The 25,957-nt window shown below is 38.8% G+C and overlaps 1 protein-coding gene across 6 annotated transcripts in view; it reads right to left on the bottom strand.

Annotated features, from left to right (window-relative positions):
- Pibf1 (progesterone immunomodulatory binding factor 1) overlaps positions 1-25,957 on the bottom strand; it is a 161,362-nt gene that overhangs the window by 74,009 nt on the left and 61,396 nt on the right. For all 6 annotated transcript variants that reach the window (XR_007592168.1, XM_050144590.1, XM_050144594.1 and 3 more), the window contains 3 exons: positions 7,683-7,848; positions 4,928-5,078; positions 649-739 (listed from right to left, as the gene is read on the bottom strand). Coding sequence is in view for 5 of the 6 variants with exons in the window: in XM_050144590.1 (XP_050000547.1) it covers positions 649-739; positions 4,928-5,078; positions 7,683-7,848 (408 nt within the window). In the remaining variant the exon portion in view is untranslated. The remainder of the gene's footprint in view (positions 1-648; positions 740-4,927; positions 5,079-7,682; positions 7,849-25,957) is intronic.

Raw genomic sequence — 25,957 nt, 5'->3', positions numbered from 1 at the left:
ATTACCTGAGAAGAGGTGTTGACTGAAACTGGTCAGGATGTTTGGGGTTTCTTTCCTTATGCAATTTGAAGGTTATCTTATAGAGATGCTAATTCAGGGCCTACCTGACTGCTAGGCGTGACTAAAGCCCAGGCACCTGGTTGCCCAGGCAACAGCCTTTGTGTGTTCCCGCTCATTTGGGATGGATATATAAGATGTTGGGACAATAAACGGAGATGCTGGCCTTTTCCAAGATGACCATGTAAGTTGTGTCTGATTATTCCTCGCGACTCCGTTCCAGTCTAGTTAGAGAATCTGTGTTGGACCCAAACGGGCTCCGACAAAGGTGCATAGTAAATTAGTTCCAACCTGAAAATTACTGCTACAAAGCATTTATATTTACCTGAAATTAGTGTGAAAATAAAATGGCCTTTAAAAAGTTACTGCATCTACCACCATGAAAGTTCTAATGTTCACATCTACTAGTCATTAAATTCACTTAAATATAGATGAAGCTCATGGTTATTACCATGTTCTACTTTGTGAGCAATTTAATATTTATGAATATTAAGAACAGATAACTTTATCATTCAACTCAGTACATTATCAAAATGTACTATGCAATTACACTTAGCTTGAGTAGATAAGATAAATCTATATCGATTTTACCTTTGCTTTAGTCGTCTTTTAGCTGTTGTGGGAACATTAGCACCATAGCCATAGGAATAAAGAATCCTCTCAGCCTCATCTTCATTTTCAACTGAAAGATATTAAAATACGTGCTGTGAAATAGTGTTTCTCCTTAAAAAGCATAGCTAACGTGAAAATAAAAAATTATGATAACAAATTAAGAATCCCAAGAACATTCGAAATGGCTAATGCATAATTTGAGAGAGGTGAAGCATATTAAAGTGTATCCTTGCTTGGAGTTGCTGATTATTTTGAGAAGATATTAAAGGATCACATCTCCTGAGAGGCTATGTTTCCTATAGAGCACAGCAAGTCAGGTTTGTCATTCTGAAGGGTCCAAGGGCTTCCTAACATTAAGTATAGATTATAATTCAACAAAATTATAGATTTGATTTAATAAAGGCTAATTTTGTTTTGCTTTGGAGACAAATTCTCATTTAGCCTAGGCTTCCCTTGAACTTGCTAAGTCAAAGATGGCCCTGAGGCTTGATCCTCCTGCCTTCACTTCCTGAGAACTGGGATCACAGAAATATACAACCATGCTGTTTTTCCATGGTACCAAGGACTGAATCCCAAGCTTCTTAAATGCTAGGCAGAAAATCTCCCCTCAGAGCTGATCTCTTGCCCATGAAAGACATGCTGGGCATTCATTTGTAACTGCAGAACAATTTCAGGGAAATAATTTAAAAAATATTGCAACTGTCATAAAACAACATATAATGGATCTGAACTAATGAATTAGCTTCTTAATGCATGAATGTTTAAATGCAATGCCATTTTTTTTTACTGGTGTGTGTGTGTGCATTTGTGTACTCTTAATATTAACAGGCACAACTAACATTCAGATTTAGAACAAAGCCAAATATATATTTGATTCCTGTCTGTCTTAAATGGCTCTAAATTCAGAGCAGAGAGAGGTAAAGCTAGTTGGCATAGTTAGATATTGATACAAGTGCTAAATCAGAGTTTAATGCGTAATGTTAACACCTCATGCAGTAACTACTCTAGGATTCGATTAGAAAAACAGAGGCCCATACAACATGGGAAGTGATACTAGAGAGACTGAATGTCAGTATGCCATAGAAGCAGAGCGCAAAGCAACTTACATGAGTGCCAGCCACCATTTCTTCTCCTAGAAGCCATTAGCAAGACGTGGAAATTGATATTCAAGAGAAGGCACAGCAGAGAATTATATTTGCAGAGGCATAATCTTGTGGAGTACACAGTGTTAATAAATGTGACAAATATGGCTAGATTTAAAGTGTTGGTAAAAGGAGGCTTAGCTCTAATAGTGATTGGAACGAAAATCTTTATAGGCTAAGGATTTTGTTCCATGGTAAATAAACTCAGGTCTGTGGCTTGGGAACTCATTTATTAATCATCTTTTCTGAATGATTTTGATGATGACTTCCCTAGCTCTCCATAGCAATTGCTTTCGGGCCCTATCCTCAAGATCTTATCCTACTGCAAGTGGGGCTGATTCTTTCCTTTTCTGCAGAAGGTTCACAGCTTCAGATATTCCACAGAGGTCTCGATTCAAGGTGACACTGGTATGTGAGGCACACTGGCATTAGGATGGCCAAGGTTAAGTGCCATTATTGGACAGTTTCTCTTCTCCTACTGACTGTTCTGTTGCTTTTGTTGATGAGCAAACACACATGTGCACATGGATCTGTTTCACTGTTGTGTCTGTCTTTATAATATTACTGCTGTAATGTAGCTAGACACCGTACCTTTACAAACAATATTAAAGTCAGAGAAAGCCATTCTTGTAATTTTGCCCCTTTGGTTCTTCTTTTACAATCTTTGGATTTCCATAAACAGAAATATAGAAAGAGCATGTAGGAATTGGGATCAAGACAAAGTCAGACCAAATGGACAGAATTCATGATAAACTTCTTGGCAGTTGGGAGAGATTCCTTATTTCTCTTAGTATTTTGTCTTTTTAGTGTTGGTAAGCTGATTCCTAAGAATTCATTTTTTTTGACATTACTAAAGAAAATTCTTCTTATTATTATTAGTTTGGTTTTTCGAATCAGGGTTTCTCTGTGTAACAGCCCTGGCTGTCCTGGAACTCACTCTGTAGGTTGACATCTAACTCACTGAGACCTGTTTGCCTCTGGCTCCTGAGTGCTGGGATTAAAGGCATGCACCACAACCACCCAGCTAAGGAAATTAATTTTATATTATTTTTTCAGTTCAGGGTTTTAAATTTGTATGTGTGTCTGTGTGTATACTTTATATTTGGTACATTTATTTAGGTTTAGTAGTCATTTCATTTGACAATGAAAAGGCCATCTTTTGCTTTCTGGTCTCCTTCCTCGCACCCTCCACCCACGCCTCAGAATCTTAAACTTGGAGTCTGCCTGCTCCATCTTCCTGACCAGTGTATGCAGTGCTGCGCTTGACTCTGTCCAAGAACCTAAGTCTGAGTTACATCCCAGCTCTCATCTTCACAAGACCGTGCCTCCCTTCTGGCCTGATTTCATTAGTATGCTCAAACACAGTTTACTATGCTGTGAAAGTAGAAACCTGTGCCCTGTTCTCTCTAGTGGAGAACACATTCAGCATTCACTCCACTTGTTTAACAGTAGCCGTGGGTTGTCTGTAGCTATCCTTCAACAGAGAAACACTTCTATTACTAATCTGCTTAGACAAGATGACATATGTCAAGTAAAACAATTATAAGAGTATGGACATTTAGATAATAATGTGACAAAAAAGGGCAAAGTGAAACATGAAAGCTAGACAGATAAACAGGACTCTTATCATAAAGTCATACAAGCATGCCTGACTCTATGTATTTGGCTATTTTTGAAGAGGGTTTTGTTAAGTAGTCTATACTGGTCTTGAACATGTGACCCTCTTACTTAAAAGGACTGAGTACTGGACTACTGATGAGTGTTCAGCTCCCACCCAGTACTGTGTGCTGATTTAGTAAAACAATAGAGAGACATTAAGCAGGCACACGTAGGGTCAAGCCTGGGTTTTACAAAGGTCATGTGGACATAGTGAAGAAGCTGCAGCTCACTCTGGGATCTACTGTGGTCGTCAGAGGCTGACAACGACAGAAATGAGATAAGACGTTTAAATAAAATGTAACCCGACATGAAGAGCATCGCAAACCATTAGGACCTTACCTAGATTCTAATCCAGTTCAAGGGAAGTTCCAAACCACTTTTATAAGAAAGCCAATTCTAAACTTTGAACAGAAATAAGGTACAGCCATAGTAAATGCTAATTTAAATGTTAATTTAAAACATCCCTTAAAATTTCAGATAAGACAGATGAATATGGTGGCACAGTCCTGTCTTCCCAGCTCTTGAGAGGCCAAGGCAAGGAAGATCACAAGTTCAAGATCAGCCTGGGCTGATCTGGGCTGTGAGCAATCTGTCTCAAAATTAAAACTTACAGGAACAAAAGGAACAACAACAACAACAACAAAAAATGACAGAGTCAGTTGCTAGAGTGTTGCATAGAGCCCCAAAGTCAATATCCAGTCCACATAAGGTAAGCAAGGTGCAGCTATAGTAATCCCAGCAGCCGGGGCTGGAAAGGAGGAGGTTCAGCTCAAGTTCATCCATTATACCAAACACGTGTGAGGCCCAGCACAGGTGACACAAGAAAAGAAATAAAAAAGAAAATCAAGGCAGTATGATGGGAGGGCAAACACATGAAAATTAAATATCAAAGATTATAATCTAGTACGCTATTGAATTCATGTATCACCTCCCCTTTTAGTTATTTCTCATCTCAAAGGTTTAATTAATACAGAGTTGAGGCTGGTTTAGAACTGGACATCATCCTGCCTCAGTTTCCTGAGTGGAGGATTACAAGAGTGTATCCCAGTGACCACTATCAGTTTCTGGTTTTCACTGCTGTGCTAGGGGCTGAATCCAAAACTTATAAGCGTGGACGAGCACTCTACCAGTGAGCTCCATGTCCAGTCTCAAGACAAAAAATTTTACAAACTTTGTATTCCTAGCTCTTGACAGACAGAAAATTTAGTACTTATAGAATGAGTGAATTAAGCATAAAATCTATTAAATTTAACCTATTTACTTTTTTAGTCTAGCTACTGAAAACTTATATCAAGAAATACTGAAAATAGAGAGTATTCTTTAAAAATGATCATCACTTATATTTTCAATATATATATTTATACCAAGGTAGTTTTCGAGATGATGCTAGCTTTCCTCTGTAGCCAGAAGAAGGAAAACTGTCCACAGTGTAAGCAGAGGGGGTGGGGCAGACTTACTTTCTGCTGTCTGCATTATTATTTCGTCAAGCTCTTTTTCCAATTTCTCGTAAATGTCTAACCTTGCCTGATGATCAGAGTTCTGCGCTTCGAGTTCAGTAATGCGTTTTTCAGAAGAGCTTTGGAGACTATAAAATTCTTTAGTTAAAACCTAAAGAGGAAGAAAAGAATGACAAAAGCCCAAAGAAGTCAGAATTATTCAGGTTCCCAGCTAAAAGATGATGCAGAGATATATTAAAGCCGTTTCGCCTTTCAGCTATTCAAATGTTAAGAAAAAGTAGCTCAACTCAGAGGACAAACGCGAAAATGACATTTATTTCTAAGGTAAATAATTCTGATGCTTTAGTTCAAAGAACCGAGGGGCAAGGTTAGCATTTGCTTGTTAGAGTTCCCAGAGATGCAGCAGTGTGAAATCTACGTGGGGTCCCTTCTTAGGCAGCACAGAACTGCATAAGGACAGTGTGATGAGCTCTCCAGTTTCCACTGAGTTACTCGACCTGCCCTGGCCACGCTTTTAGCATTTTTGGTTTCCCAGCAGGCTTGGGTCCAAGTCAAAAAGTAAATGTAAGCTCACATAGGGCAGTAGCAGAAATGCCTTTGCAAAGAAAGGGTTTCTTAAAAAATTCCTTAAAAAGGATTAAGAGATACAAATTCTTTGACTGTTACTACATAAATACACGTACAACCTGCTGAGTCCATTTGCTGACTTTTTTCTTTTTTAAAAAGTGTGGGGCTTGCCAGACAGCTTGGCAGATAAAGGCACTTACTGCATTAAGTCTGGTGACCTGAGTTCAATCTCTGTGACCCACGTAAAGGTGGGAGAGAAATAATTCTTTAGGTTTTCCTCTCACCTTCCTGTATGTGCAGAGGCACATATGCCCACACATCAGCACACATCATTCACACACACACAATAATAATAAATCAAAAAATTTTTATGGTTATTTTATGGTATTGGAGATTGTGCATGCTAGGCAATAGCTTTGCCACTGAACTATATCCTCAACCCGAGCAGCAGTGTATATAGTTACATGAGGGTCTATGCATCTACTATGAAAATATTTTATACATTGTAAAATCTTAAAATATCAATTGATACTGTAACACACAGGTGTTTTGAATGGGACCATAGTGAGATTTTCAGGGCCACGTTCGTCACTATTGTAAATAACATTGTGATGAGCAACTGTGCATGAAGCATTTTACATTTTTAAAATAGAGCCCAACCATACACAGTGCCAAACTGTTTTCCAAAAACAATATGCTCATCTAGAACATACAGATGTTTTAAAGTAGTGTTGAAATGATAGATCAACAAGTGGCTACAAAATTATTTTAGTATTTCATACATACATACAAGATCCATACATTTTATAAGCTAGAAAAATTCTATAATTGATTCACATTATAAGTTAGATGTTATTTTTATATGTGTGAGTGTTTTGCCTAAGTGTGTGTATACACCACTGGAAGCAGAAGAGGGCAATGGATCTCCTGGAACTGGAGTTATAGATGGTTGTGAGCCATCATGTGGTTGCTGAGAATACAATTGGGTCCTCTGGAAGAGCAGCCAGTAGAGTTAGCTGCTGATGAGACATCCATCTCTTCAGCCCCCAGGAGAGGTTTTTAAATGACTAATTTCAAGTTTCATTATCTCCCATTTTGTATTGACCTATAATTGCATGTTTCATAACCAAATACATTCATGTGCAGAATTTTTCTAGCTTATAAAATATATGGATCTTGTATGTATGTATGAAATACTAAAATAATTTTGTAGCCACTTGTTGATCTATCATTTCAACACTACTTTAAAACATCTGTATATTCTAGATGAGCATATTGTTTTTGGAAAACAGTTTGGCACTGTGTATGGTTGGGCTCTATTTTAAAAATGTAAAATGTTCAAATTTAGCTGACATCTAAATATCATGTTTTTAAAAATGTAATAAATGTTTTCTCATTTCTTTAGTAATCTTACAAATATTGACTATTCTTTATCTATTCTTCTACTTTGTAATCTTAAAAAAATATTGACTGTTCTCTATTCTTCCACTTGTACCACAGAATTACTTTGCTGGGTTAAAGATATGCTGAAAATTGGCTCTATTTTCCAAGCTCCATACTGCAGAAGGAAAGAACTGACTACTGTAAGTTGTCCTCTGACTTCCAAATGCCCTCTACCACATACCCAAGCATGCATACAGTGTGCACAAGTATGTGCACACTTGTGCACAAAAGTAAGCAAATGTAAAATTTTAAATGCTAAAATATTAGAAACAGTTTTCTTGATGAAAACTGAAAAACATAAAATACCAACCTTTCAGAAGGACTGTGTTTTGTCTCATATACACATTATAGTTCTACCGTTTTCTTCAGAGTGACTTCATTTTGCTTACAATAAGTATTCCCAGCAATCATGTGCTTTTGGTTGTCAGTATTAATGAAACCTTTGCTAAATTCTTTTGAAAAACAATTTTAGTCACTTTTGGTCACATATACTGCTATTCATATATCTTTTCTTTTACTGCTCTGTTGGGTTTGAAACGGGCTCTTGTTACGTAGCTCTGGCTGTCATGTGGACCTCAGACTCATCACCTGTCTCAGCCTCCAACGTGCTACAATTCCAGCTATGCTCGACTACTCCTGGCTTTTTCCTTCCTTTCTTGTGAGGGAGAATGTGGCTTTATGAAAGTGTCATACTGAGGAAGCTTACACTCTCTGCTCACACTGAAGGAGAATAGCACAGAGGTACCTCTAATTTCTTCTGATACTTTTCACATTCCATCTGGCACTGTGTGAGGTTTCTTGCAGTTTCCTCCTGCAGGAGTTGAATGCGTTCACTCTCGAAGGCCTTCAACTTACTCTGATGGAGAAATTCCGATACTTTGCTTTCGGCGCTAAGCTGGAGCTCTCTGTACCTGAAAGAAGAGAACGTGATGGGCCTTCTAGAGCAGGTGGAAAGTTGATGGATGCGCAAACCTCATTTCCACATCACCATATTATGATTACACAATTAATGATTTATTTTTATTCAGAAAAGCTTTTATAATTTAGTTAGGCATATGTATGGGAATACATACTAAAATATCTGCTTGAATAGTACAAGAAAATTATGTGCCAATTATCAAATGGTATATTTAACACAGATAGGAACATTCTCATTATTTCATAAGTATAACTAGCAAAAACATTTCTAATTAACATATAAATCACAACATAGTCTAACTTTGAAAATATTCCATGTTGTGTTCTAAGAGAAAGCAAAGCAGACACAATGTATTCTTTTCACACAGCCCCTATGAGCCCATTAAAATGTTATGTATGTTATTAAAATTCATTTATTCAAATATTGAGCTAGTAACTATAAGCAATAATGGGACTACATTAGTCAAAGAGTTGTTCTTTTTCTCTTAAGAAACTTACAGTCTTCTGGGGAATATAGGAAAATAAAACATGAAAATCCAAGAGTGGTAAGTGATTCAGTGTGTGTGTGTGTGTGTGTGTGTGTGTGTGTGTGTGTGTGTGTGTAATCTAAGAACATGCTAAAGGCCACCTCACTCTTGGCATACTTATCTTTGGCAATAGTGTCTCACATGCAGGCTAGAGAGGGTTCCAGGCAGTGCATATGATATACCTTGTAATGGCAAGTGCTTACAATTTCATTAAAAATACTGGTTTAGGGGTTGGAGGGATGGGTCAGCAGATAAAGTGCTGGCTGCGTAAGCAAAGGGCTGGAGTTCACATCCCCGGTATCCACAAACAAAGTCATGATGGTATACATTCCTAGTCTCAGAATTGGGAAGACAGAGACAGGAGGATCTCTGGTGCTTGTTTGCTGCCCAGTGTAGCTAAATTAATTTCATGTTCAGCAAGAGACCCTGCCTCAAAAAATAAGGTCAAGAGCAACGGAAGAAGACACTTGATATTGACCTCTGGCCTCCATACCCAGTGCACACCATGCCCCCAATACATGTGTAGACAAACATGTACACACATATTCTTTATACGGAAAAGCACATATTGGCAAAATTATATGTTGAAATATAATTCATAAACCACAAATCTCACCATTTAAAGTAGGAACAATTCAAGAGTAATTAATAAGTTCACAAAGTTATTCACCACTTGCCACCCGATACAATATTTTTAGTGTGTATATATGCGTGTGTGCAAATGCATGTGAAGGCCAAAGGTAAAGCAGGGGTGCCATTCCTTGGGAATTGTCCATCTTGTGCTATGAGACCAGGCCTCCCTGAGGCCTCTCACTGGTCAGGCTAGGCTGGCTGGCCAGCAACCTCCCCAGTCAGGAGTCTTCTTGTGCTGGGGATGACAATGCATCTCTCCATGCCTGGCTTCTTGGTATGTGTCTTTTGAGTTATTCTCTACCAATGGCCTCGACAACTATTAGTCTTTTTCTTTTTTAAATGGATTTGCTTACTGTGAATGCCTCAAATAAATGGATTCCTAGCGGGATTCGATGTTTCCAAGGCTCTCTCACATTGTAGCACGAATCAATACTGCATTCTTCTCATGTCACTTTATGGATACACCCGATCCGCTTCTCCACTTAACAGTTGGTGAACAGTTGAGATATGATGACATATGAACATTTGTATGCAAACTTTTGGAAATGTGCTTCCATTTCTTGTGCTTAGAAAGGAACCATATTAACTGTTCGAGGAATTTTCAGACATTTCCTAATACAGTTGTATCATTTTACACCCCGCCAGCAACAAAGGGCATGACAGTTTCACCACATTTCTTTGAACTCTTATCAATGTCTACTTTATTACAGATATTCTAACTGGTGTGGAGTGATACACACTAAAAATTTATTAATTCAGTATTTTACTGTAATGAAAATGCCTCTTTATTCTTTAGGTCAGGTGGTATTGCAAATTTAAACGCATAAAACACATGATATCATCTGGCATGATGTCACATAACTGTAAGCCTATATCGGGGAGGTGAAGCATGAGGTTAGGGTCATCTAATATTACATAGCAAGTTCAAGGCCAACCTAAGATATTTTGAGACTGTCTCAAAAAAAAAAAAAAAAAAAAAATCAAACCCACCCCATTCAACCCCAAACCAAAGGCTTAATGTCAATATTTTCTCTGAATGCTAAACTGCAGGCCATACATAAACTACATAACTAAGTAGATTTGGTAAGTAATTGAGAATGTGATGTTGACCTTTAAGGTAATTGATTTTGGAAAGATTAATCTGAAAAATTTGCCTTTTATGGGTCTAGAACACTTTAGGTATTTTTGACACCAAGGGCAACTTCATCAAGCAATTAGACCAGCTCTCAGCATCACGTGCTCTTCCTCACGACCAGGCACCTGAACGTTCAATTCAGCACTCATGTTCTTTCTATATGAAACACAAAGCAGTAGACAACATTGAGACACCTGGAATTTGAAAAACTATCCAACCGAAAACACAAATGTCTCCTACTATCCGAATGTAGTCAGTAGAGCAGTCCCCTAAAGCTAAATGATAATCCTCAACACTAATGTATTTCACGTTGTTTAACCAGGACAGAACTTGCCTTCAGTCATCATGTGTTTGTAGTAGTCTTGATTGTTTTAATTTCCTAAATTGAACTGTGAAGTGCTGAGCAAACATAACAATCACTAAAGCAGGTCCAACTGTGGGGAACGGATGCCGCCAGAGCTCAGCCCGCAGTGACAAGTAACTCCCTCCCAACTTGTTCCGCGCACAGAACCTGCTGCCGTCTCCACTGCTGACTCAGACCTCTCAGCTCGTCCTCTCAGGCTGCACACTTGTGCACCAAGTCTGTACTGTTCACACAACAACTTCATGTTTGGTGTTCTACTTCAGCAGGGCAGATGCTTGGGAGGTCAAATTGCTATTGAGCTGAATCAGAAGGTCTACTTGGCCTTGCAACCATCTTGTCCTGGGCTTGGTATTGGGCTACATTTGTTGTTATGATGTATTTGTAACCAGCCCTAGTTTTCATAAGAGCCACCTAGACATCAGACACTACTTTAAACAAGAACAGAAAGTTTTAGAACGAACTATCTGAACTATTTAAATATCCCCCCCAAAAGAAACTGAAGCGTTAGAAGAACAAAGAAGAAAAAGAAGAAGTGAAAATTTGTTACTACATAGAAAGTTACACCTCAAGAAAGTGCTCACGGGAGTAGGGAGAAGGGAGGCGAAGCTGAATCGGTTAGTGTTTGCCTTGCAGGTGGATGGCCCATGCTTATAATCCCTGTTCTGGAGAGGCAGAGACAGACAGATCCCCGCAGCTCCCTGGTCAGGCAACCCAGCACACTAGGTGAAAATCCTCATGTCACAAAAAAGTCAAACAAAACCCATAGTACACCACAAGAACAACACTTGCATCTTTCCTTTAACTTCCACAAGGGCCTGCCTACCAGTGTGCACACAAGTGCGCGCGCGCACACACACACACACTCAGTACAAATTAAGAAAACAAAGGGGGGGGAGTGCCAGAAACAAGGTCATGATGCCAAGTAACATTTTTTTAGACCTTTCTCCCTGCCTTTTTTTGGGGGGGGGGCTCTGCTGCCCCAGCTCTTTGAGATAGGATGGTCTCTAGGTTAGACTGGCTCTGGGGCTCACTTTGTAGGACAAACAAGACCTTGCACTGCTGATGCTCCTGCTACCTCCCCAGTGCTGAGATTATAGGGTGTGCCACTCCACCAGGAATCATTTATTTCCACTCCCGCCACTCCCACTTTTCCTTCTCTCTTCCCTCTTCACCCTTTTCCTTCCTTGTTGGCAACCGAACACACACTCAAGTGTCCGCTCCTAAGGCTCATTCTTCCCATTATGAAACTTAATCTCAGTTCATTCAAACGAGAAATAACTGCTTTTTAAATTTTGTCTACAAAATACTTATGGCTTTCACTACATTAAAACTGGATGTGTATTTGGAACACAACTACCTAATCTCATTTTGTAGACAAGCAGTGTATGACAAACTACCCAAATGTATTGTAGTCAGTGGTAATGCCCATGCAATCTCCAGAACCAGGAAATGATTGTGTATTAGGAAATTTACCAGCTGGTCCAGTTTGGAGGGAGGGCAGTGAAATGGCCGAGGCGGAGCACTTGTCTGTATTCAGCAAGTCGACTAGTACAGAAAAGGGAAGGATGGATGCCCCTGCTCCAGGTGGTCTGGCAAAAGATAAGCCAAGTGGCAGCATGAGGGAGGGGATCTCAGGAGCTGCAGGAAAGCACCTGCAGACTAGGGTACCCTGCCCCCCCTCCACCTCCCGGTGCTTTAAGATGGGCAGTACACAGAATCCTAGGGCTTCCCAGTCTGGGCTGAGACTGGGAAATCCTGACTGTAGTTCGAATTCTACAAGCGACTGAGGGCAAAGGCTTCTTCTGGAAAACATTCTGTACTTAAAGGCAATGCTTCCTCACAGAAATGTCCCTGGATATCCAGTCTTTGGTGCATGTAGCTGTAGGGAATGGGAGCTGACAAGGGCAGAAACTAAAGAATCTAATCAGTTTTTTTTTTTTTTTTTTGAATCACATTTGAATTTCCAAAAGCAAATTCCATGTTTTAAGGAGTCAGGTTGCTCCAAAGGTCCTATTGAGCAATTTAAAGTTTATGGCCACTAATGTTCTACCGTGGTAGAGAATATTCTTACTTGTTTCCTCATGTTCTGATAATGCTTCTTTTCAAAGGAGAAGACTGAGTCATCCCCTTCCCACGTATTTAGATACTAGCCATGGCTACCGTTCTGCTCCTGAGAGTTTAAGTGATAGGAAGGATGGTGATTGTGAGGGGAGGTCTCGGGAAAGGAGGGAAAGGGAAAGCTTTACTTTCTATGGTTTGACTTAGAAGTGATTTCACCAACGGCAACTCAAATTTTGGTAAGGGAAATTTAAAAAATAAAAATTAAGTACTTTTTATTTAAACCACACATGTATTAGCTTATAAAAATAATTAAAAATAAATTTAATATTAAAAATAGTTATTAAATTATAAGAACTTATTATTTGACAAGAAAGATTTCCTATTGTTCAGATTCTATACTAGCTTAGTGCATTTTGTATATAATTTTGAATTTTGAAGGTCAGGGAGCAAATCTGAGGCTCCATCAGCACACGCTGTCCCACTCAACTGCACCCCAGTCCTACACGGGCACACTATGTCCTCAAGTGGGACACTCTTGTGCTCCAGGTACGATTACAGTTACATGTGACAAGAGGAGAAGTAATGAGTGTCACACATGTGGAAGTGTTCAATGGAGACAACTTAACAACAGTTACTATGCATTAGAAACCGGTCCTGGTGGTCCACACCTGTAACTGCAGTACTCATCAGGTAGAGGAAGAATAGTTACTATGTATTAGAAACCAGTCGTGGTGGTCCACACCTGTAACTGCAATACTTAGCAGGTAGAGGCAGGAGGCTCAAGAGTTTAGGGTCATCTTTAGCTTTGTAATGAGTTGAAGGCCAGCCTAGGCTATCTAAGATACTTTAAAAAACAACAACAACAACAACTCCCAAGCCAAAACAAAAGAATAATTACTATTTATTAGAGACTAATTCCATGTTGATGTTAAAATAGAAAATGCTATGAGAGATTGAGCCACACACACCTACAAACCTAATCCAAACCCTTTTAAATGAGAAGCGGTGGAGCAATCCAGGAACTTAAGTAGACCCATATAAAGGTACATGCAAAGCTCCCGTCACACTGGGCTTTCCTTCTGCACTGTGTGTTTTCCAAATTGAAAAGAAATCGAGTATGGAAAACAGAAAACTCTCATCAATGTGGCAACAATGATTACCACAGGGCACGAGAAAAGAATGCAAAAGGCAGTTGGATATTTGTGCAAACGTTTCTGTCATTTACATTTCTTCAACCAGTTAGTTCTCAGCTGCAAAACGACATCTGTCATTTTTGGCTTACAAGCTAATTCTTAAATGAATGTGAGAGATGTTTTTTTGCAGAGTTAAAAACGCTGAGTATGTTTAACAACTGTACCATGGATTTGTGAGAATTTCAAGCATGTGTTTAGAGTAATTCAATGCAGCTATAATATCATGATCAAATAAAATTGTGAGGTTATTAATAAAATAAACACTATGTAGCAATATTTGGCAACTTTGTTAAGGCAAAAAGTAGATTTTCTAGCTATGCACTTAACTGATAAAGTAAAAGTACTTAACTGAAAGAAATACAAGAAAGGAATGCTGTCTTAAAATAAACCAGAGCATACAGGATAGAGTAAAATATTTCATAACAGTGTTCGAATGGTGTTGCTTTCTGTTTTTTCTTCTTGGGAAACATGACAACACTTCAAATTCAGCTGGAACGATCCTTTGAGCCATGAGTATTTACGGTGTTTGTGCTTCGTCGCATGCCAAACTCCATCCCACAATCCTGTCATTGCTTATGTGTAGTAGGCCATACAACGAAAAAGAATGGGATACATGAACCACACCTACAGACATTAGAAGAAGCACCTTTTGTTGTGTGTGGCAGCACAGCCTATGATCTGCCACATCCATTGCTGTGTCTTAGGTTCAGCCCTTAGTACTCCCCATCAGAAGAGAGAAAGGAAGCACTTCTGGAGGCTGCTTGACCACAAACAGCATGAAGCAGAAACAGAAGCAGGGTGAAGGCAAACCATGAACACAATGTGCTGTAAGATTAAAAGGGAGTAAAGAAGTCACAGATGTGCTCATTTCTGGAGAAAATTTATAGACAGGACAATAAATCTCACCTTGCAAGAAATGACTCAGAATTCAAGGGGAACACTCTTCAATGGGGGGGGGGGGAATTTAGCAATGGGTTTTTAAACCTCTTAGGGTTGGTAATCTGGATCGTTCACAAGCCTTCCAAATGGAAAGGACGGCTCCGGAGCTTGGTTTGATATACCCTAGCCTGGGAAGACAGCTGAACTATCTCTACAATTGCTAAGAATTAGAAATATCATGGCTCTGACTTGGCCAAATAAATCAAAATCTCTAAAGACAAAAAAAAAAAAACAAAAAACAAAAAACAAAAACAAAAAAAAACCTCCTTGAGTTGGGGGCAATTAAATGAGCTCACACAAGCAAAAGGGCGACAGTGGTGCTTTGCACTATGAAAACATTTGTTTCTGTGAGTACACAGTTCTTGTCCAGTTCAGACATGGGTGCCTAGCATCTAGTATATTAGTGGGAATACTTGAAATTTATAATGAATCCTTACTGAAAGAACAGTGACATTAACTAACAATTTCTGGTGCTGTAAATTTTAAATGTCCAAATAAGTTAAAAGCAGGCCACAAAACTAAACCTCAGAAGCCAATCTGATAAAGAACAAGCTTTTTTTTTTTTTTTCTATAGGATGACAAAGGCAGCGAGTTAAGATGACTATTTCCAGGGTTAGATGTCAGGGTAAGATAAAACAAATTATAGGGAAAGAAGAAAAGAGAAGCAAAAATGATTACAGGTTAGGTCTGAGTGAGCTATAGGAAAAATAAAAGTTTCTAAAAATGTAGAGTTTGGATAATGATAGTGGTGGTGAAAAGAGACATGACAACATTCCAGAAACACTGAACAAACAAAATGCAAAGAAGGAACAACGAAATCTGATAGAATCTGAGTTCTGTAATGAGTTAAGATTATTACAAAATTGAGACAATTTTAGGAACCGAAGTGGCCTCTTCACAAGAACACAATGTAGCCTGATATGAAGACATATAAAAACAACATAAAAACAAGAGGGAGAAGGAAAACAGTGCTAACAAGAGTTCAATTACTTTGGGTGTCACATTACTCATCTCTTCATTTTCATACTAGAATGACTGGACCAGCCAACTACTTCTCAGCTACTCTGAGACTTTCAAACAAGGAGACAGTAGATATACCATGCCAGCAGGCATTCAGTGAACACAAGCACTCCAACCACATAGTTATTTTTTCCACTGTTCATCAAATGAAGGCAGTTTATTAACATTACAAGAAAAATTTATGTACCTACTATCTATACATCTATTTATGGGTATAGGCAATTGAGATTGGAAATGAAGTACCTCATATAATCATATGAACCAAAAATATGGAATTAAAAGCAAACAGTTAAAGTGACCTATACTTCATTATTTTGAAGAAATAACTTTGTAAACATTTCGGGGGGGTCCCTCTTTTTTTTTTAATAGAGTCTCATGACTTCCTATGTAGCCAAGAATGATCTTAAATTCCTGAGTCTCATGCCGCCCCTCTCAAGTGCTTAGGAATACAGGCTCTCAATATGATTTTCCTGTGTTCATACCCAGGGTGGCTTTCTTTTGCTCTTTAGGATGGAGGAAAGTTGATGTATTAATCACTATTGTCTTCTTTCATGTGTTACTGTAATCAGACCCCAAGTTATGGTTATACACAGCATATGCTAAAACCGCATCTCCAATCTCCGGCAATATTAAGTATGAACAGAGACAAGCAGAGTAAGGAGATTATGGTGTGGAGGTGCAGTACTGAAAGGTGAAGGAAGACAACAGGAAGGGTGCTCCACAAACTCAGGAGTAGCTGGCCATACAACTGAAATTCCATGGACTTCTGTGCTATTTAATATATAAAGGAAGAACATGAAGTTGGGTAGGTAGGGGTATGGAAGGTCTAGGAAGAGGTGGTAAAGGGGATAGAATATGATCAATATATATTGCACAAAAAGATTAAAGAAAAAGAACAAGCACATAAAAGTTCTCCACAGGAAGAGAAAAAGCTTGATTTGGGGTTAGGAGTTGAAGGTTCAGGTCACTAGAGTGCGGTAATAAAGGACTAGAGGGAGCAGCACTTCCCTTGCCGTGAACAAAGACAGTTCCATGCTTTCCCAGCATTCCCAGTCTGTACATGAGCAGAAGAAAATGCCTACCCTGAAATAACCCTTAAAGAGGACATGCCACTGCTTATTGATGTCGCTTGGGTCCTTCCCACTGAGTATTCATTCACCCTTATTTAAAAAAAAATTGGAGAGGAAATGCACAGCAAAGATGATATGTGATGGAAATTCTGAATGTTGACACTGTTCGCTTAAAAACTAAGGCATTGGTAAAAACGGAAAGAAAGAACACACTGACTGGTTACTCAATACAAAATGGTCAACACTGAAAACATACATACAAGCAGCACTATATGACTGAGCAGGTTGTGTTTATGTATTTAGGAATATAATGTATACAAACAAACAATGAAAAAGAGGCTATGAATTTGAAAGAGAGAACAGAGGGGTAGGTGGGATGTTTTGAAGGGAGGAAATGGAATGAGAAAGAATGCAATTACATTACAATCTCAAAAATAAAAACAATTTAAAATAAAAAAGTGAAACAATGGCATGTAATACAATGTGATATATCTACAATAAGCCTTGCAATGCCAGTGAAAATAAGTTTTGAAGATTATTTTTACTAAGAAAGCTTAGCAGTTACAGTTTACAGTTCATAAACACACTAGAAAAAAATCGACTTGAATGGCTCCTCGTGAATACACAGAGAATTCAGTCCCAGCCCCAGCTGGAGGCTGACACAGAGAACAATAAAGAAGCGAGGCTGGCCCAGTTTAAGAAGCCATTAGACAATTGGAAACTCCTCGTGCCATCTTTCAGGTTGATGAGTCTGAAGTACTGCTTCATGTCATATTATTTTAAATATTGATATGTTACTATATTAAGCGAGAATGCTAAGAGCTGGACTGTATGAATCTACTTTACTACCAATATTACAGTCTAGATTTATAAAGTGAGAATAATGACAGCAATAATATTGCTAGGTTGTGGGTAAGATTAAATGAGTTAATATTAGCAAAATGCTTAAGAAAGAGTGAAAAAATCTGAACATTCAAATTTGCCAAGACCTTTTATAAAAAATAAAAATCTCTCATGGGAAAACTACATGGCACTTTTATATATTTTTCTGGTCACATAATTCCAAGTTTTAGTTTGGTCAACATGTTTTATCCTATATTCTTCCTGGATGGAGAAAGTGTGTAAAGAGGGGTGGGCTTCGAGGTTTCAGATGCTCAAGCCAGGCCCAATGTCTCTCTCTTCTCTCTCCCTGCATATCCAGATGGAGAACTCTCAGCTACCTCTCCAGCATTGTATCTGCCTGCACGCTGCCATGCTTCCCACCGCACTGATAACAGACTAAACCTCTACACTGTAAGCCAGCTCCAATTAATGTTTTCCTTTATAAGAGTTGACGTGGTCATGGTGTCTCTTCACAGCAATAAAATCCTAACTAAGACACTTAATACTTCAGTGAGCTGTAGATGGTAAATAGTTTTCTACAAATAAGAGGGACATTACTGGCTAAATTGAACTCTAAAGAACACAGCAACTATCAAGATGGAAATCTGGCTGACATAGTTTTCCTTTTTTTTTTTTGTCATTTCAGTAGATTTATTTCATATTACGATGCATTGCTTTTTCCACAGTTAAGTTTTGAAATGTATGAACTAAATCCCTGTAACATGAACATACATGTTAATACACTAGATAACAGTCGCCCCCCCCCCAATGTTTCTTTTCAAAAGCAGGCACAGCTATATAGAAAACTGACACGCTATGGTAACGGAGGAAGATGGTGCTAACTATAAAATCTGTATTGGTTTACTGTCAGCTTTTGTTCCTAAACTTAGAATTTTAGGAGACAAATGGGAAAAGCACACACATCTATATTTCACACAATTTCCAACAGTTGCCTTAGTATTTAGAATTAAGGATCTACAAAATTGAAGAGAAGGCTCAGGTGTTGAGAGCTCTACTGCTCCTGCAAGGCTGGAGTTCTATTCCTAGCACCTGGGATGGGCAACTTACAACTCCAGCTTCGGAGACTTGATGCCTCTGGCTCCAGGGACACCTCCACTCACATGTAAAGTCTCTGCTCTCCATATGCATAATTAAAAATAATAAGCAAGAAAATCTTTAAGAGAAAGAATTGAGGGTTCCAAATGGACACCAGGGGGATGTTCTACCTCCCTCCTGGTTTGACTTGGCAGATCCAGCATACACACTGTCCAGGTATGCACATTAGCCTCCTTAGTCTTTGACAGTGCTGTATGAAGAGTGTTAAATGCAGCCCTAGTAGTAATCAGAATTAAAGAGAACATGTATCTAACATACCACCTTTGCCAGAGAAAGAGAAACAGTCAAAGGCATGTTTATCATGATTCCAATTCCGTAAAGCTATCTCCTGGGGTACCATCAATGCATTTAGCCCCCACAGATCTTAGCCCTCAATGAACTAAGCTTGCTTTTCATTTTCACACCCATTCTCTTTATAGATGGTGATGTAGATGGAGGACTAAGAAATAGTACTAGGGTACTATTTCACTTATTCCAGTGTATGAGGCTGGTATTACCTACAGAATGAGTTGACTGAGGGCTATTTTGAAAATATTTTTTAATAACAGACCTTTTTTTAAATTTATTTATTTATTATGCACACAATATTCTGTCTGTGTGTATATCTGCAGGCCAGAAGAGGGCACCAGACCCCATTACAGATGGTTGTGAGCCACCATGTGGTTGCTGGGAATTGAACTCAGGACCTTTGGAAGAGCAGGCAATGCTCTTAGCCACTGAGCCATCTCTCTAGCCCCCTGAAAATATTAATTTTATGTATATGTATCTGAATGTGTATTTGTGCACCATGTACAGGAGCCCACAGAGACCAGACATAGTTTTCCTTTAAAAGCATTCATTTCATAGCTTCAATTTTCAGAAATGAAAAATTTGGTGTTCCTTGTTGAAGAATCTAATTTATGTTTATAAGTGTTATTTCTTTTGGCTTACAAAAGTCTATACTTAACAATATACAATCTGAATTCATAACATGCATTTCTCATTTAACGTCTCTTTACTTACTTGTAGATAAAGTACACAATTTAACTAATGGCAAAAGAAGACAAATCGGAAGGAAGATGTTTTGTGGCACTGGTACACAGAGCAGTCGATTCTTGCAAATGAGAGGCTTCTTGCCATAGCTTGATTTTCCTGTCAGCTACTTCTATAAGCTATTTCATAAATACCATAAATCACATGAACTGGAGTCAAGTTTCTAAGGTAGCATTTTTTCAAGGGTTAATAAATAATTTAAGAATTATATTATTAAAGTTGAGAAGATAATTTATAGAAATATGTAATTTTAATAACTACTCAAATTATTTGACTAAAAATTCTGGTTAAATTTAAAAATAAAATGTTATTACAACTAATGGGCTCATCTAAATATAATTCATATATATTTATTTATTTTGGTTTTTAAAAACATGGTTACTGTGTGTATTTTTGGTTGCCCTGGAACTTGTTTTGTAGATCAGGCTAGCCTCAAAATTCTGGTTAAATTAAAAAACAACGTTATTTCAACTAATGGGCCCTTTTAAATATAATTCTTGTGTATCTTTTAGGGTGAGACAGGTGTATCTTTGGCTGTCCTGGAACTTGCTTAGTAGATCAGGCTGGCCTCGAACTCAGAGATTTGCCTACCTCTGCCTCCTGAGTGTTGGGATTAAAGGCATGTGCCACCATGCCCAGACAATTCATATGTCTTGAAAGGTTCATGTGTGAGTTGAATGGAGGCTTCTTGAAAGTTCTATCCTGTCCCAGCTCCCAGAATATGTGCATACTGCCTTATTAGGAAGAGATGTTTGCAGATGTGACTAAGCATCTGAAGAGGCCTCTGTCACTTGAGCAAACAATAAATGCCATCACGAGTATCTTATAAGTAGCACGGAAAGGCAAGAGCAGAGACTGGAATGATGATGTTGGCACAAGCCAACGATGCCAGGACCACCAGGGAGAGCTCCTGGAAGGAGACGCTGGCACAACACTTTTTCCGAATTGCTGTTTTTAGGACGTGTATTTGAGATATGGATTTATCTACTGGTGTTGTATGACACTGTTAGGGTCCTGGAGATGTTCCACAGAAGAGCACCATCCACGTATGCAATCAGAACGAGCGTTTTTTATTATTCCAGAATGCTGAAGTGTCACCGCATACAGAAACAAGATGGCGAAAGACGCTGAAAGGGAAGCGCGGGCTCCTTAGCGGAAGGGGTGCTCCTAAGGCAGTTAAATCATTTTAGATATGATTGGCTTAAACAAGTGGCAATCATATTACTGCATTCTAATTGTCAGGGCTAGTCATGGGCTGGTCAGGGCTACAGTTTTCAATTTTTGGGCAGGCCAGGCCTTGTCCTTGAGCTGCTAACTGTGGCTTAGGCCTAGCCCGGTACTGCCCGCACCAAGCCTCCTCCTTGTCGGGGGTGTTGGAGATTGTGCTTTGTTCGTGGCTCTTTCAGAAATTGCCTGCTCAGTCTCAGGGAACCGAAACTGAAGGCTGGTCTCAGAGAGAAGCATCTGCATGGTCCTCTCAACACCATCAGCTCTGCTTCACACACGCGGGAGAAACAGAACAACTCAGCCAGAAACAAAAGGAATATTTCTTTAAGGAGAAGGTAGTGGTGCAGAGGGATCAGGAACTTAAGCAAGTTTGAGTCCAGCCTGTGCTACAGGACACAGTGTCTCAAACAAACAAAACCAAACAACAAAAGCAACAAATATCAGACTCCTTAATCCCAGATTTGCTTCTAGTAACAGTGTAACTTGGGACAAGTTACTTAATCTCTTTAAAGTCTTCTATCTTTTGTAAACTGAGAATATATTCTTTCTTTCCTTTTATTTAAAATAATTTTTTAACCTAATATATACTGCTTAGTTTCTTCTCTCTCTACTCCTCCCAGTTCCTCCTCACCTACCCTTGCATTCGATTCATCTAAGGGACTATATCCTATACTATGATAAGGTAAATAGAAAACTAACAAATCTGAATAGAACTAAACAAATGAGCAGCAGGCGCCCACAAGAAGGCAGGAAAAACAGACACAGACACAGAGCTGCACTTGTTCCCACCTTCAGGAATATCCCATTAAACACTAAACTGGAAGCTATAACATATATGCAGAGGATCTGGTGCAGACCCTGCCAGGCCCTGTCCATGCTGCCTCAGCCACTGTGAGTTCATATGATCTTTGAACTACTTTCAATTACATGTTTTTTTTCCAACTCTACAACTTTTATGACCTTGAAATGTTAAAAATAAAATAATATAAAGGTCACAACAAAAGTATATTATTAAAAATTAACAGTAGATAGGTGAGTCAAATCAAATATGTTAGAAGATTCATACGGCTCCAATAAATGGTAATTATAGAGTGAATTCTAATTGGTATCAATAATAAAAACCCAGAGTCATAGCTTAGGGGGTGAAAGCTGAGAGAACGGAGAAGCAGAGCAGCCAGTCACTAGAGGGTTCTTACTCTACCACCAGTGCGCAGACCAGACGGGTGATCCTGTCTCTATGAAACCTCAGACTGAATCCTCAAACCCCACCTGAGCTCCTGTCTCCTCCTGCCTTATATTTCTGTCTCCACCCAGCCATATCACTCCCGGCTCCACCTCCCTAGTGCTGGGATTAAAGGCATGCAATCCCAAGTGCTGGGATACCTTTGTGTAAGCTGTTTCTCTTTTAGACAGAGTCAATCTTTGCTTAGCCCAGGTGGCCTTGAATTCACAGAGATCCCTTAGCCTCTGTCTCTTGAGTGCTGGGATTAAAGGTGTGTGCCACCACTACCTGGCCTCTATGGCTAATTAGTGGCTTAGCTCTGCACTCTGATCTTCAAGCAAGCTTTGTTTGTTGGATTACAAACAAAATGTCACTACAGGTACTTATAAAATACAACATGAGTTAGAAACATAAAAATGATCATCCACATACTCATTGACTTTTCTTTCTTTCTTCCTTTTTTTTTTTTTTTTTTTTGAAATGGGGCTCACTGTGTAGAGCAGACAGGTGTCATATACTCAGAGCTGCCTGCCTCTGCCTCTTGAGTACTGGCTCAGTCATAGCTTTAACATTTATGTAACCGGGCCGGGTGGTGGTGGCGCACGCCTTTAATCCCAGCACTTGGGAGGCAGAGGCAGGCGGATCTCTGTGAGTTCGAGACCAGCCTGGTCTACAAGAGCTAGTTCCAGGACAGGCTCCAAAACCACAGAGAAACCCTGTCTCGAAAACCAAAAAAAAAAAAAAAAAAATTTATGTAACCATGTAGGTTCTATGTTTTCTAATCAAAATGGGGCCTGAACAAAAACTAAACTATTTCCTCCAGTGTTGTTAGTATTAAAAAATTAATCCATGAAGAACAATTAAATACTGTTAAGCATAGTAAAGAGTTTAATAAATCTTATCCAAGATAAATTATACCTCTTAGACTTCTTTCACTAAACACAACCATACAAGTCACAACTACAGCTTTTTCAGATAGCGCTTAGCTATCTGAAATGTGTATCATGAAATTTAAAACTGTTATTTTTCCTTCTATAAAACATACAGTTCCTATCAACCCTGCCTCCTTCTTACTGAAAGAACTCTTCACGATGACTGCAGAACTGAAGTAGAATTTAGAAGCAGCCTCTAAAACTGGAAGTAATGTTCATCTAAATATGCCTGCCAAGTTTAAAAATGTATTAGGAGTTAAACTGAAACATATTGAAAATGACTCATTGTGGACCAGAATATACTCTGTAGGAAATAAGAGCCCATTTACAAGTGGGAGAAATACACTCACACTTCATCTGTGGTAATTCTCTGGACTTTACTTCCAGTAAATAACATATTTTAAAATAATTGTGGAAAATATCTTACTTTTAACTTTAGCTTTTATGGGTTGATTTAGTCAGCTGACATTTCAAATTTTTATATAATTTTGTGGTAGTGGGTATATTTATCAAACATAAATCTATAAAAACTTCTCTGAAGCAATGAAGCAGCAGCATTTATAATGCGAGCTACGTAAGTGCACGCTCGTCTTCTGTTTTGGTACAATCATAACCAACAACTCTGACTCTTGATTTCTTAGAAACACCCCAAAAATGAAAATGTGTACACAAACCATGTGCTGCCTTGAACTTTTAGACACACGCTTAAATAGATATATGTATACGCACACACATATATATATGTATATCTGTAATTATTTGCTCTTAAGCTGCATCCAATAAATAAATTCTGATTAACAGCACCGGTCCACGCTGCTTCAGTTTTCTGAGTTACTTTTTCTTGTTTTATCAATTTTTATTTGAGCAAGAATTGTAAAACAGTTCATGAAAGTATTCAGTACCCAGACAGATAATTAGATCAATAATAACAAATAGATAATCTAGATAATTCCTTTTCCCCAACCCATTTTTATGTTTTTCTTTTCTTGAGAGTGGTCTTGCTAATAGCCCATGCTGGCCTCACCACTACCTTCTGGTCTAAGTCCTATGAATGTCTTCTGAGTGACAGGTGTGTGCACCACGTCCAGCTTCAAGCCATGTTTTTCAAATGTGATCATCTTCTCTAGAAACAACTGAGATATTCTGGCACATCTATGCCACCCATTCATGGACACTAACTACTTTCTTTTTTGGATATTAGGCATATAAGGCCCCCTCTTCCGTCTCTGCCTTTTGGCAGTTCTAGGGCTCTAATCTAGTGTTTCTTACATAGTAGGCAAGTGCTCTACCACTGAGCTGTGTTTTTAGGCCTCACTTACTTCCTCTTGAGCATATCTTTACTGCATATACATTGTTAACAGAAAGGGAGAGTCCAATGCACTAACTTATTATTTAAAACAAATATTAAACAATTTTAGAATAGCTTTAGATCTGCATTATTCCTGTCTTTTAAACTAAGTCATTTTTTAAAGATCTCATATCATTTACATACATAAAAAGAAGAGTTTCTTAATCTGTATTTCTTTCCCACAGATACCCAGTGAGTGTGTCACATTCATGTCGTTAGAAAAGTTCTCTATTCGGTCTTCCTTTTTATTTTTATTTTATTTTTGTTTTTTTTTGAGACAGGGTATCTCTGTAGCTTTGGAGCCTGTCCTGGAACTCCCTTTGTAGACCAGGCTGGCCTCGAACTCACAGAGATCCGCCTGCCTCTGCCTCCCGAGTGGTGGGATTAAAGGCGTGCGCCACCACCGCCTGGCATTGGTCTTTCTTTTTAAAAACACCTTTGCTAGCAGACTTTTATTATAAGATCACGGCTTGCTCTTTTCCCGTTCTCTTTTGGTTATATGGAAACTATGAAAGTTATAGTACATTGCTGCACAGTAGTCAAGACAGCAGGACAGGAAGCAGCTCCTCATAATACACCCATAGTTGAGAGCAGCCACGAGGGGTGGCCCACGTCTTTATTCCCAGATATAGTGGAGACGGAGGCAGGAGGACCGCTTGAGTCCAGGAGTTCCAGGATGTAGTGTGCTACAAAGATCAGGTGTCTGCAGTAAGTCTAGCATCAATACTGTGATCTCCCAGGGATGGGGGACCATCAGACTGTCAAAAAAAGGAGGTGGGGAGGTTGAACCAACCCAGGTTGGAAACAGAGGCCACAGTCAAGAGCAGAGATCAGTGAATTAACATGCAGCATGCCTGTCCTCAGCTTAACTTCTCCACTCTTAACCAGTTCAGAATGCCCCACCTAGGGAATTGTGCCCCTTACAGAGGGGATGTTTTCTCACCTAAACTAGCATAATCATGGTTATTTCCTATAGACATGCTCATAGGACATGTGATCCAGACAGTTCTTCATTGAGATCCTCATCTCAGGTGATTCTAGACTGCGCCAAGCTGACAATTTATGTTAACCATCACAGCCTAGGACATACTTAAAGCATAACCACTGATGTAACTATGTGCTATACAATATTTCACCATGTCCTCCTTGCCATTGATTCCCTAAGTTTAGTCGCAATTTATATTTTGTCTCTATTTACATTAAATTAATATGCTGATATTCTATGATACCTTATCAATTAACATTATGCTTTGGTTTCTAGCCATAAATAAAGGTCACGGAGTGTATACCTGGTGAACCTAAAGAAGCTAAATAAGAAGGTGAACCCAAGGAAAATCATATAGTTATCCTCTTGGCTATGGGAAGTAGACAAAATTGCCGGGGAGAAAATTGAGATCTTGG

Source organism: Alexandromys fortis, unplaced genomic scaffold, assembly GCF_014885135.2.
Source record: "Alexandromys fortis isolate MF-2015 unplaced genomic scaffold, M_Fortis_MF-2015_v1.1 scaffold_43, whole genome shotgun sequence".
Taxonomy (NCBI): Eukaryota; Metazoa; Chordata; class Mammalia; order Rodentia; family Cricetidae; genus Alexandromys; species Alexandromys fortis.
This window is presented reverse-complemented; position numbering and strand designations above follow the sequence as displayed.